General features: G+C 48.0%; 1 protein-coding gene across 1 annotated transcript in view; it reads right to left on the bottom strand.

The window, feature by feature from the left end:
* Positions 1–2,070: 2,070 nt before the first annotated feature.
* CACNA1G (calcium voltage-gated channel subunit alpha1 G) overlaps positions 2,071–14,037 on the bottom strand; it is a 78,633-nt gene continuing 66,666 nt past the window's right edge. The window contains 9 exon segments of the mRNA XM_020972560.2: positions 2,071–3,145; positions 4,707–4,879; positions 5,333–5,528; positions 7,254–7,388; positions 10,155–10,298; positions 11,483–11,839; positions 13,240–13,361; positions 13,474–13,552; positions 13,753–13,823. Of these exon segments, the coding sequence (XP_020828219.2) occupies positions 2,390–3,145; positions 4,707–4,879; positions 5,333–5,528; positions 7,254–7,388; positions 10,155–10,298; positions 11,483–11,839; positions 13,240–13,361; positions 13,474–13,552; positions 13,753–13,823 (2,033 nt within the window). The 3' untranslated portion in view covers positions 2,071–2,389.

Raw genomic sequence — 14,037 nt, 5'->3', positions numbered from 1 at the left:
CCTGGAGTACAGAAACCTCAACCCTGGGGGAGACATACATGTCAATGGGATGAGGGGGGGGGTGGCCAAGAGAACAGGAAGGATGTGGTCCAGATAGGAGTTAGAGAAGGGATAAAAAGTAATAGGAGATTATTAGGAGTAATAGGAGAAGAATTAAGGGTGACTGTGGTAGGGAGGAGGTGTCTGGAAGGATGAGAAGCAGACCTGAGCTCCGTGTGGATCAGATGACACTGCCTCCTTGCACCAGGTTTCAGACAGAAATATTGCATATTATAGCACCAGGAAGGTAGCTCTTCCTTGTCCCCTATCTCCCCGTCTCCTCCTCGATACTTTCTGCCCATGGCTGCCTCCCTCCCCTTGGCTCTCCCTCCCATCTTTCTCACTCGCCTTTTCTCTGTGTTGGCTGTATAGAAAGTGGTTCCCCTTGTCAGGCAGCACCAGACCATGTAAACACCTAGATGTTGCTCATTCATCACCCTCCTAGGGGGCCTTGCTAGGCTCTCCCAGTGCCCCCCTCCCCTGCCCAAACTACCAGATGGTCCACTCTGTGCTCACCCCAGGCCCACTGCAGCCTACACCCCCCACTGCTGCCTAGAAAGGATGCAGCTCAGCTTTAATCAACCCTAATCCCATTGTTTCCTTTATCCTGTCCGATGCAAAATGGTGATGGAGCAGTCACTGGTGGTGCCGGCTCTAATGCCATTATCATCAAGGCTGGAGGCCAAGTGATTAGACAGAATGTTTGCCCCATGGAGAGCCCCCACAGCCCTCTACTGAAGAAACAGTCAATAATCCTTCCCCAGGCTTTAGGGGAACAGCATCATAGGTGATGGATTACACAGATCTCACCATAAACCATCCACTCCAACAAGAAATATACCACTCAAGGACAAGTTAAAATACCTACTCTAGGGAAAATGAAAAAAACAGGTCAAGTCCATAGACCTCAGCTCCTATATGCTCTCCCTTACCACTGTCCCCTAAGAGTTCATCCCAACCCCATAAATTTGAAAAAGCTAAAGAAACCACAATCACTAGCCAAAACTTTTTCATTAAAATCAATTTGTAGCTTTCAATGGACCACTGATGGCCGTCAGAAGAAAGGAGTTAATCTAAAATGGAAGACACTCAAGGCAGAATCCGCTAAGAGACAACCACCAACCTCTGGGGAAATTTGAACTGCTCCTCCCTCATCAATCTCTCCTGCGACTCCTTTCAGTTTGAGAAGTTCTTTCTCCACTCAGTGATAAGTTTGGTAGTGTACCTCACCTACACACACACACACACACACACACACACACACACACACACACACACATACACACACCCACCCCATTTCCAAACACCTTAAGGTAACTACATCTACATCTGTTCCCCTGGGCATATATCTCTCACTGACTGAACAGTTCTGTTCTCCCCACCCCCACTTTTATTCTGAAATGTGATTAACTTTTACTTTGGAAAATCATTTTTATTATATATATGTGGATATATATATATATATATGTATATATTAAAAGGTTTCCACTGCATTTTTAAAATGACTTCTTTGTCCAAATTACTTTTTTTTCCCTTCAGAAAACAATGACTTGGTTAAAGAGAAAACAGTTACATTAGTTTCCAAAACTCTGTTTCTCTCTCTCTCTCTCTCTCTCTCTCTCTCTCTCTCTCTCTCTCTCTCTCTCTCTCTCTCTCTCTTCTCCTCTCTCTCTCTCCTCTCTCTCCTCTCTCTCTCCTCTCTCCTCTCTCCTCTCTCTCTCTCTCTCTCTCTCTCTCTCTCTCTCTCTCTCTCTCTCTCTCTCTCTCTGTCTCTCTCTGTCTCTCCCTCTCTCTCTCTCTCTCTCCCCTATAGATTGCTCTTTCTTTGCCAAAGGTGGGACACAGTTGGGGACTTAATGCACTCACGGTCACAGCTTGTGCTTTGTAAGAAGAGGGACTATAACTAGTCTGGTTATTCTGAGTTAAAATAGCCAAGAGACAATTGCCTTCTCGGAAATATTAGGAAACACATAAAATAAGAGGAAAACAAAAATCTCTTAAGTCACAAAATGTCATACATTCCACAAATACTAGAGTCAATTAATTTAATAAAATAGAATATACATAGAGATTCTGCACAGACGTATTGCTTTCTCCCAATCACTCTTGGGCACCTGGAAGAACTTCCTGGCCCAGCCCCTCACTCTGTCTGGTGCCCCTCAGCCACCATAATGACCCCAAACTGCTGCATTTAAACTGTCTTTGGAAATTGTATTTGTTTGTTTACCCAATGCCTGTTAGGATGATAGAAATGATATCCTCCTTGGTTTATACTGAACTTTTTCAAGGATATAGCCCAGAAGGAGAGATATGGCACCCAGTGGAGCCCAGTGAGGAAGGGGAAGGGGATTCAGGGTTCCAGATCTAGCTGATCAGAGGAGAAACTAGAGAGAATCAGTAAGTCTTTCTTTGGGGAGGGCGAGGAGATGGCCATGCTGTCAGGGGCCAAAGGGTCCTTGGAGTCACTGGATGGAGCCCTGCGCCGAAGGCAGACACCTGGGTTGGGCAAGGGCCGGGAACCCTGCCTCTCAGGTGGGTCTATGGAGATGCAAGGAGGGCTCAGTTTTTTCTTGGGCCAGCTTTTGGGCCCTACTCCTGGCCTGCTCAGCTGCTGGTCCTCAATGCTCAAGGCACCAGGGCCTGGGCAGGCCTGGGCACAGCTGTCTAAAGAGCTGACTGCGATGGAGTGTCTCCTCTGTTCATCTGGCCACAAGGTGGGCTGGTGAGGGCGGCCCTGTGTCTCTGCACTGTAACATTTCTTCAGCTCCCTCAGATGTTCTCCCCCCTTTGGACTCGGGGGATGTTGGGGCCTGGGGCTTGAGCCCCAGTTTGGTTGGGCATGCAGTTCCAGGCAGCTAAAGGTCTCCGATGCCTCATGGCCTGGTAGGCACCTGTCCTGGAGAGGGTCTGTGCCCAGACAAGGGGCTGGTGGCATGTGCTTGGATTTCTTGCACTGGTTCCGAGGACGTTGCTGGACTCTGATGCTGGAACGGCCCCAGCTGGGAGTGTCTTGGGGAGGCATAGTAGGGGGTACACTCACCTCAGTTACAACATCCTCCCTGCTGCCCAAACCCTGCATGTCCAGGGAATCAGCCCTTATTGCTGCCTGGTTTGGGGAGGGGAAAAAGAGAGAGGGTATAAGGGAAGAAAATGGGGTCAGCCTATGAAACATGCCTGAGAAAGGGAAGGAAGCAGGAACAAGGCCTTTAGCAGGGCACTGTCCCTTCTTCCCCAGTAAGGAATGCAAGAAGTAAAACCATTCTTGGGTTTGATTCACTTCCCAATCATGGAGATCGGTGGCCGCAATCACAATAAGGGCCTGAATGCTGGACGGCAGCATTTACAAAGCCCTAGCTGGGGTTGGGGGGCCGACCTTGCTTTAGTCCGACTTCCATCTTCTGGGTTCCTCTGCCACCCACAAACATTAGATCTAGCTTGGGCCCTCTAGCGTTCTGGAACTAGAATTATAAAACGCTAAGGACAAAGTTTCTGGAGGTTTCAAAAGGTTGCTCCTATTCCTTCTCTAGGTGGTGCAGTGGACAGAATGATGATTTGGAGCCTCAAACGAATCTTGTCTCAGATGCTTACTGTATGTACTAGGTGACTCTGGGCAAGTAACTTAACATCTCTCAGGCTCAGTTTCCTTATCTGTAAAACATGGATAATTACAGTGCCCACTTCATAAGGTTGTTTTGAGGCTCAAATGAGATAATATAGGTAAAATGCTTTATAAATCTTAAAGCACTATTAAATGTGAGTATTATAGGAGTAGGCATGAGAAGGTTTAGAAAGAAAGAAACTGAGACCCAGAGGAAGGGAAATGACTTGCATGAGGTCACACAAATTGATGAGCAGCCAAACCGGGATTTGAACTTGGGTCACAGAATGATCCAGGAACCAGACAGAAAGGGCCAGAGAGATCATCTAGTTCAAACCCCTCATCTTGCATCTGGGAAAATTGAGGACCAGGGGAAGATTAAGTGATTTGTCCAAGGTCACACAACTAAGTAGCTGGGATCCTCTAACTCCAAGCCCAATGTTCTTTCCAATATGATACAACACACTATCTCCTCGGAGGCTCCTGGTTAAAGTACAGGGAGCTTGTGTCTAGATGAGGCTCTACTCTCCTTCCCATTGTGTTCACTCCTGTACACAAATGCAGATTCCTTGGGCACTTCCACGTGGGTACGTGCATGCACAAGCATTGTCAAACGAAAAATTTTAAAAACCCCACAAACCGTCTAGTCCAGCCCCTTCATTTTACAGATGAGGAAACTGAGGCCCAAGGAAGTTTAGTGACTTGCCCAAGGTAAAAATCACACTTTTAAAAGGACAAGTGAAACATGTGGAGTCGGAGAAGTCTGGGCTCAAATCCTGCCTAAGGTACTTAGTACAAGCTGCTTATCAGCATCAGTTTCCTCATCTGTAAAATGAGGGAGTTGGTCTAAGGTCCCTCCTGACTGAGTTTGTTCATCATTTCTAGACCAATCTCTGTAAAGGACCCAAATGCTCTCTTTTCTCTCTCTCTCTCTCTCTCTCTCTCTCTCTCTCTCTCTCTCTCTCTCTCACACACACACACACACACACACACACACACACACATACATCTCCTACTAAAACCTTTGCATTTTCCCACTTGACAAAGGGAGGTGGAGTCCTGCCCTCACCTGTCGCCGAAGCTGCCTCTGTGCAGAAGGGGAGCACCCCGGTGGGGGAAGTTTGGGGATTATGCCCCAGTTGGAGAGGTCATGGGGCTGGAGCTGGTGGGACCCATCTTTGGGAAGCTGTAGGAGGGCTCTGGCATCTACTGGCTGCGAGTGGATGGAAGTAGTTGAGCCTGCTGTAGGGTTGTTATGAAAGTTAGAGGCATCAGTAATGTCTGTCCTGAAATCTACCTTCCTTGAATTTTCCACCCCACCCCTCACCCCCATTAACATCCCTTCTCTGTTTCCATCTCCATTGCTGCAATCAAAGAGGACTGGTCCTACTATTCTCCCAAACTGTGAGACCCTGCCTCACTTCCTTCTATTAAACCATCATAACCTTGTTTAAAATCCTGATTAGCACTCTTCTTCCAGGACTGGGCCTCCCAGCAAACCAGGAGTTCTCTGAGAGTAATCTTTCTTTCCCAAAAGGCTTGGAAGCTTCCTGAGACTGGGGACCACATGCATTCTTTTTGTTCTACTATGCTCCCAGGTGTCCAGCACAAGACTGAAATATGAACCTGAGTTGATGTCCATTGATTACTTTAGGAAGGCCACAGTTGGCCACTCCATTCCCCCAGAGCTCCTACCTGACTGAGATTTGGGGAGCATCCAGGCCCTCTGCCCTAGGAAGCCCTGATAGGAGCCTCCATCTCGGAACATGTAGCTGTCATTGGGCAAGGAGTGGGTCCTGCTGACCCCTGACTTCCGGATAGTTAGCTGACTTGGTTGGAGGGCAGAGGGTCCGCTGGCCAGAGCCTCTTCAGGGTGGGGAAGGGTCACAGTCTGAAAAAGAAAGTGGGAGGAGAGGGAGGAAGAGGAGATGCACAGTTTTGGCCACCGAGGTACAATTAGGCAGCTGGAAACCAGATTCCCACCCCAGCAGATAGGAGCAATGGGCATGCACACTGTCAGAGGGTTTGGGGAAAGGGGACAATAAGGGATACAGAGACAGAAAAGTGAGATAAATGAGCTTTCAGGGAGGAGGCAGGGTGGGAAGGAAACTTTGCCCCCAGGTTTGTAGTTTATATCATCAGTACATTTTTATACATAGCACCAGATGGCAAAGGAGAGTGTGTGTGTGTGTGTGTGTGTGTGTGTGTGTGTGTGTATCAAAAGATGTCCACTAGAACCTGAGTTCCTGACCTCTCACCCACCTGAGCTTCTTCCTTACCAATTCTGTGGGTTATAGCAGGGTTATAGCAATAGGTAGCAGGTGGCAGGAGAGTTGGGGACAGGAGAAGGGGAGACCAGTGAGAGTCTAGGCCAGGAGAAGAGGAAGGCACTTTAGTTTTAGTTCCAATGCTAGGTCAGTCATCAGCTTCAGAAGCCAGGCAGGATGGACGCTGGCTCCCCAGGACCAAGAAACATAACTATGGTCTGTCTCCTTCCTCTGCCCCATCATCAGTTCTGGGTTTTGTTCTCCTCACTCCCAATTTAGCAACCTGACAAGAATACAACTCAGGGCTTTGATTGAGGATGTCTGAGCCTGGGACAGGACTGCATCCTTAGCTCCCAGTCCCCCAGCACTGGGCTCCACTGAAGCCAATAACCCACAGCCCCCTTGGGACCTCCAACCAGTGGCAACGTTCCCAGTGGTTGTAGGCACTGGCCCAGGGCACTTCTGCTGGTGCAGCTGGGCTGCACCGGAAAAAGGAAGGTTTATTTGGGAACTAGCTTCATCTCACCTCCCTCCCCCAACAAGTCCCAAGGGCCTGCTGAGGCCTCTTCTCTCTTTTGCACCACAACCATGGGAAACCTGATTCGGGGGATGACTGGGATGGGAAAGGGGAGTAGGTTCTGAGTCACACAGAGCTGGAGAGACAAGGGAGGTTGGAAGATTCATCAGCAACACAATGAAAGGTCCTCAGAAATTAGGGTGGGAGGTGAGAGACATGGAGAGTTACAGAGAAGACAAGAATGGTCCCTTCCCAAAAGGGGGAAAGAAATTATGTTGGTCACAGCAGAGGAGAAAGCACCGCCCCACTACACAGTGGTGAATGTCTAATATCGATAAGGATGGAGTGGAGGCATGGAGAAGAAGGGAAAGTGGGATGAGGGCACAGCTTGGGCAGGGCTCCAAATACAGGGGGCTGAATCTGGACCCCCAGGGCAGAGGTCTAGGGTCTCCAGAACACACTATTTCTTTCATCAGCTGCCTAGTTCTGCAGCTTGGCAGGGCTGATTCCAAAGAGGGGTGTGGAAGGTACCCAGGTTAATACGTTGATGCCTATCCCCTCTCCCCTGTATTCCTTGTGGAAAAGGTCACACACATTCAATCTTTGTCTCTCTCTCTCTCTCCTCTTTGGAGAAGAGCTGGTGAGAGATGTTAATTTGGCAAAAACACAAGAGCTGTAACTGAATTAATGTATCTGGGGTGAAGAGTGATAACCGGAAGATTTGAGAGGAAGGGGATGGGATTAGGGGGATGGAGAGAGGAAAAGCCCCAGTGCCAGTATTCAGAGCCCTACACAGAGCTAAAGGAGAAAGTGAGCAGGACTATGTATGTACATTTCTTTCCAGGACACTAAGTAAAAGTGTGTGAGTGTCATCAGGCAAAGAATCATCCGTCAGAGCTAAGGAGCAGGACTGTTCAGACAGAATATCTGACGTCAGAGACAGAGCCTCCATCTCAGCTAGAGGGATCTAAACAAGGAGAGAGATGATCAAGCATAAGAAACCAGGACAAAAAAAATGGAAGAAAAAAGAAAATCTTTTTTTCTTTTTTTAACAAAACACACTGAAAAAAAAAAACAACAAAAACCTCCCTCTTCTCTCTCCCCACCTCCAACAAACTGACATCCCTCAGACTTTCCTGACCCAACACACACACACACACACACACACACACACACACACACACACACACACAGAGCATCAGAGAATGAATTTGAAGGGTCACCATATATACAAAAGGACTGAGGGCAAACATCGACAGAACTCGAACAGCAAAGCACGGGGAAACCACATAAAAAAAGATCCCCACAGACTCTTAGACCACCCCCTGCCACCATGTATCGGGGGAGGGCTTTAGACACAGTCATGAAAGATGAAACCAAAAAAAGAGAAAGGGAAGTAAAGAAAAGGAAGAGAAAGATTATTTTTCTCCCTTTTCTCTAAAGACAGAGGCAGCAGTATGGAGGGGGGTGGGGCATGGAAAGGGAATTGAGGGGGGCGATACCACAGAGAGCCTGGCTATGCTCTTATTATTTCCTCTACATCTAAAAGGCTTGGCAGGGTTTGTCAAGGCCTCAGCTTCTGACTCCTTCAATCCCGCAATCTGTCCCTGCCTTCTTCCATAGCCGTCATCCGTCTCCAGTAACCTCTTGGGATGGCCTCCTTCTCTCTCAGAGCCATCAAAGGTATTGGGATGTGTGCCTACACACATATGGACTCACACAAGCTGTATACTTTCCCTACTGTTATCCCCCGGGTGTGTTAGAACTATTACCAATTCCCCCCAAAGATCTGGTCTGTATACATGCTAGGCTTACTCTCCACAGAGTGGCATCATGGAAAGAGCATGAGATGTGGGTTCAGATCCCACCTTTGCTCTGCTTTGAACATGTCACTTCCCTCTTTGGCATTCAGTTTCTTTTTCCATAAAATGAGAGGTTTGGGAACGATGATGTCTACCCTTCTATCTCTAAGCTCTAGAAATCTAAGCGTGGAAGACTAGGCTCCTATCAGCAGCCTCAGTTCAGGGGCTTTCTCTAACTCTTCCTTCCCCAGTCTTTCCTTTACCTGGAGTCTTCCACCACCCTATTTCAAACATCTTTAAGGGTCCTGTCTTCCCAGGCTTTGTGTTCCCACCTAGTGAAATCATCATTGATCACACTAAAGTCCATTCCTGATGCTCCCACAGGCTGCTTCCCTCTTCTGGAGTAAAACCCTGACACCCTTATTTCTATTCTGATGATGTAACACTGGGAGAATGGTGCGCAGATGAGCCCTGGCTTCTTATCCTTCCCCATCCTAGAGGAGACCTGGGGTTCTGTGCTCTTGTAGCTTTAATTGGAGCAGGGACTGGGCTGGGAAGCAAAGGGAAGCTGGAAAGGAAGAAAGCACAGGAAACAGAGGATGGGGGAGATTTAAAGCTAATTCCCTTAGTCTCTGAACTCCCAGAACCCCCCCAAACCCTAATCTGCCATGTTTCCTGTCCTAGTTTAGGGAACTGATTCCTCCACTATAGGAAGAGAGATGGCAAGGTCTGTGAGGGTGTGAAAGGGAAGGGGAGAGATTAGGGAAGAAGAGTCCTAGTAAGGGGTGGAGAGAAGGTAGCAGAGCAGAAAGGATGAGGGCTTGAAAGAGCAAGAGAATGAGGAATAATTATAGTGGGAGTCCCGAGGGGCATGAAAGAGTTGTGATGGATAGGAAGGGAATAGGAAAACATCCATTTCAGGTTTCACATCTCGCATATTCTTAGAGATCAGTGTCATGGCCTCATTCTTCCCTGCCCCCACTCCTCTACCAACTCCCAGATCTCTTTTGAGGATAAATTTGGGCTTAAAATAATCAGAAAAATGAAGCATCTGTCATGCCCAAACAAGAACACAATGAGAAGCCACTTTCCTGGATGACTGTGGGAGCCAGGACCCTCGGAGAGGAATCAGCCTCTCATTCTGGGTGGATACATACTGGCCTAATCCTGGTTCCAAGGCCAGCCATCCAGGGCCTTTTGTGGAAATCCCTCCCACACTCTCAGGCCTGTCAGTCAGCACTGCCAAGAAAATCTCTTTGCCCTTTCCACCTCCCCTCCTCATCCCACAAGTGTTTGACCAGACACCTCCTCCCCTCCATATGCCCTCTCTCTGCCCAGTCTCTCTTCCTCTCCTCCTCAGTGATCTACCCGAAGGAGCCCTAAAGACCTTCCCATGAATGACCTCTCTCTTTTAGCACAGGGATTCTTAACCTTTTTTGTGGGTCATGAAGACCTTTGGCAGTCTAGTGAAGCCCATGGACCCCTTATCACAATAGTGTTTTTTAGATAATTGTAAGAAATTATAAATGTCAGTTAGAGGTTAGTAAAAAAAAAAAGAACATTTCCCCATCTAGGTTCGTGGACACTCTGACATCTATCCATGGACCTCTTTGGGGTCTGTGGATACCAGGTTAAAAATCCCTGTTATAGCATCTGCCTGAACCCACCTCTCTTATCCTAATGCCCACATCAGCCTCCCACCACCATTGCCCTTCCAACTCTATCCCTCTAATGTTTTTTTCAGCCTCCTGCTGTATTAGAATGGACCATCCCAGCTCAAGGAAACACTGCCAGAATATCGATTACTTTCCTAACCTACACTGTAACTCAAGGTTTCCCTCTTTACTGGCCACCTTAATTAGTGGTGGACACAGTAATCCCCTTCCAATACTAGACTGGCAGGGCAGGGCGCACAACACGGGGACAGTAACCTGAGGTTCGGAGTCGCCCTGGCCAGGGGCGGGAGGGAAGGTGTAGGGCCGGCCCAAAGAGCTGGACAGCTCATCCATCAATTTCAACTCCCCCTCCAGAGACCCCTGGATCAGCAGGGAGATGGTGTCAAACAGCTGTTTGTCCTGAGTGGTGCCAAGGAGAAGTTAGGAAAGGAAGAGGAGGGAGGGGAAAGGGTTAGAAAGGAAAGGGAGAGCAGATAGAAGAGAGTGACATATGGAGAAAGGGCAAGAGAAGGGGAATGAGCAGGAGGTGGGGAAATGAGTGGGAAAAGATGAGTAGAAAAGAAAAGATGAGGAGAGAGAAGGGAAAGAAGAGGGGATAAGAATGAAAAAAAGGGATGCAGATGAGAAGATTAGTGGAAAAAAGCAGGAGTATACGGAGGATACAGAGAAGAGAGGGAAGAGGAGATAGAGAAAGGAGGATGAAGGAGAGAAATGGAGGATGTGGAGAGAGGGTGGGTACAGAGAGACGAATAAGAGGATGAGGGAGAGAGAAAATGAGGGGAAGGAGATGAAAGGGAATAAAAAAAAAAAGGAGATAGGAACAAAACAAAGAAAGCTTTTCAGAAAGCTCAGTCCTGAACCAAGGAAGGAGAGGCCAGATCAGCACTGGGAAACAAATACGTTTGCTTGGAAGGAAAAAAACGGGAGTGGGGGGAAGTTCTATTATTTCTGGCAAGGAAACTAACCCTCTGCTTCTATCAGAAAGCACCATCCCTGGTGAGGCGGAAGGAGACTGTCACCCCTGGCACTCTCTCATAGCCCCCTGAATAGCAAAGACAGAGTTGCTGAGAGCAGCACCATCACTATTCTAGGTCAGGGCCAGTCAGGCTGCCTGGTAAGCAGATCCCACAGGTACCTAGGGACCACCCAGGGCTAGGGGCAATTTTTTTTACTGACACAGTTCCCCTTGAAGGAGACAGGAAGGGACATGAAGCTTTGCTGTTGGCAGCAGCCCTGGTGAGGAACCAGAGTGCCTTCCCAACCTCCCTTCTAGCCCCATCTCTGTCAACACTATCCCATGGGGTGATGCCCTTTCCAGCTCTCATATTCTCCTTTAGGGAGGCAGTGGAGCCTATGTCTTGAGGGCTTGATCTTTTGGGAGGAGAGTGAGGACCTGGTTCTAGGGGGCAGGAAAGCAGCAGTGAGTCTTCAAATGGGGTCCTATGGCTGGCTTTCAGCCTGGGTCTGATGGTTTCCTATTCCTCCCATTCTCTGCCTGCTCCATAAAGTACCTCCCCAGCCCCAGGGTCGTCTTCACTCCTCCCCCCTCTTTCCAGTCCCCTCATTTCCCACTGGGACCTTACCGTGGGGTGGGCCAAGGAGAGTTGAGAAGCCACTTTGATGTGCAAGGCCTGAGGGGCCCTGAGCTTTGGGCTGCCAGGCTGGCTGTCAGGCCCTCCCTCTCCCCGGGGCCAGGAGAAGGGGTCTCCCGAGATGGGAGGCTGGGGTGGGGCCAAAGTCTTCATCTCCATCTCCAGCTCAGCCTCCAGCTCTGCCTCTTCCTTGGCCTCTTTGTTGCTCTCCTCTAAGTGCTTCATCAGGACTGCGATGACCACGTTCACCAGCACAAACTGGGCAGTCAATACAAAAGACACGAAGTAGATGGGAGAGATGACAGTGTTGTAGCAGGTGGACTCCTGGTCACAATCTCGGAGGGTGTCCTGAGTGGGGAAATGGATGAGTTAGGCAAGAGAAGGGGTTCTTAACCTGGAATCCATGGATAGATTTCAGGAAGTCCTTGAAATTAAAAAAAATATTTTGATATGGGTTTTGTTTTAATTGTCCTCTCAATGGGTGGGAGAAATGGAGAAGTTTGGAGAGAATTAGGAAAATAAAACAAATTGAATTTTTAAAATATTTTGATAACTACATTTCAATATAATTAATTTCCTTTATAATCCTTTGTGTTTAAAAATATTATTCTGAGAAGAGGGCTATAGACTTTACCAGATTACTCGAGGGGTCTCTGACACAGCATATGGGTAAGAACCATTGGGTTAGAGGGTGTTTTGGAGGAGAGAGGGTGTGTTGAGAAGAAAGAGAATTTAGAAGGCGTCCTGGGTTTAGGAGTGAGTTATAGGATATCTTGGTAAAAGGGGGCAGCTATAGAGTATAAAAAAAGAGGGAAGAGTTGTAGGATGTCCAAGGAAAAGGGAGGAGGTATAAAGTATCTTGGGAATGGAAGAAGTCATAGGGTGATCTGGAGAAGAGAATATATATGCATATATTGTATGTATGTATGTATGTATATACAGTGTACTGGGACAGAGGTGAGTTATAGAGTGTCCCAAGGACAAAAATGAGTTAAGGGTATCTCAGGGAGAAGCAGAAGATATAGGGTGTTCTGGCAATGGAGGTGAAAAAGTTATAGGAAAAAATTATATGGAATCTTGGGGAGGAGAGAGATATACGGTTTCTTGAGGGGGCAGAAAGTTATAGAGTATTATAGGGAGAAGGAGAGTTAGTTATAGGGCGTCTTGGGGAAAGGGAGGGTGTGTTTTGGGGATGGAAGAAGGGGCCTCTTAGGGAGAAAGTAGAGTTAAAGGATATACTGGTGAGAGGGGGAGATATAGGGTGTCAGAAAAAGCTTTATTGAGCTTGGAGGAAGTTATAGGATGATCTGAAGAGAAGAAAAATTTATAGAGTGTCCTGGGGATATGGATTGAATTGTAGGGTGTCCTGGTCAAAAAGGGAGCTATAAGATGTCAGAGGAAGATGGAAAAGTTATAGAAAAAGTTATAGAAGTTCTGGGGAGAGAGGAGTTATTAGGTATCTTGAATATGGAAGAAGTTATATTTTCTGCAGAAAGAGGAATTTTGGGGTGTTTTAAGGACAAAAAAACTCTTAGAGGCATATTTTATCCCTGTAAACAAAGGAGTTCTCAAAAGCGAATTATAAAGTGCTTTGGTGGGGAGAATGCTACAAGATTTTACTTACTATCATTTCAACTTCCTAACAATACTTAGCTCAGGCTATTACAATGAAATTCTGAGGATAGACCAACTGCAGGAAGAGCCAGGAACATTCGAGGGGGGAATCAGGGAGAGAAGGAGGGTCCCACCTTCATGATGCCATTCCAGTTGTCACCAGTAGAAACTCGGAAAAGGGTCAAGAAGGCCATACCAAAGTTCCTGAAGGTGGCATGGCGGCCCAGGCCCTCACAGGGGTGGGTTTCATCACACTCTAGGGGAGAGGATAAGAGAGAAAGGGGAGCCCTCAGTCAGCCAGATGCCAGAACCCTCCAGCCCCCACTTCTTTGCCCTCAGACAACCCCCCACACACAACCCCAACTCACCCAGGTCTCCAAAGAGCTCCACGCCCAGAGCTGCAAAGATGAAAAACAGTAACATGAAGAGGAGCCCCAGGTTCCCCACCTGGAAAAGAGAAAAAGAAAAAGCAAAGATGAATATGCATATCTCAGTCCAATTCCAAACTTTCCTTCTCCGTCCCCATCACTCCCCCAGATTCTCTGTCCTTTCCTCCATGAATTGCAGGAGGAAGAATTAGGCCTTCCAAACAAAGGGAGAGTCACTGGGGGCCCAAATGACTGTCCCATCCCAACCCCCTCCAATACCTGGGGCAGGGCCTGCATCACTGTATCCAGCAGAGCCCGCATGCCCACTGCCATCTTCAGCAACTTCAGCACTGAGGAAACAAAGGGATGGGATGAGGATGAACAGCCCCTTCCCTTCCTCCTTCTCAACCTAAGACCTCAAGGCCCCATTATCCCTGGCCTGGACTGTCACTTGGGGGAGGGGGACAGGACTGATGGGCTTCCAGTGGAGGTGTGAGGCTGTGAAGGGGCCCACCCACCACAGAGAGAAGGCAACAGGGAGGTCTGAGGAATCCAGCAACCTTC

This window comes from Phascolarctos cinereus, unplaced genomic scaffold, assembly GCF_003287225.1.
Source record: "Phascolarctos cinereus isolate Bilbo 61053 unplaced genomic scaffold, phaCin_HiC Scaffold_5;HRSCAF=322, whole genome shotgun sequence".
Lineage (NCBI taxonomy): Eukaryota > Metazoa > Chordata > Mammalia > Diprotodontia > Phascolarctidae > Phascolarctos > Phascolarctos cinereus.
This window is presented reverse-complemented; position numbering and strand designations above follow the sequence as displayed.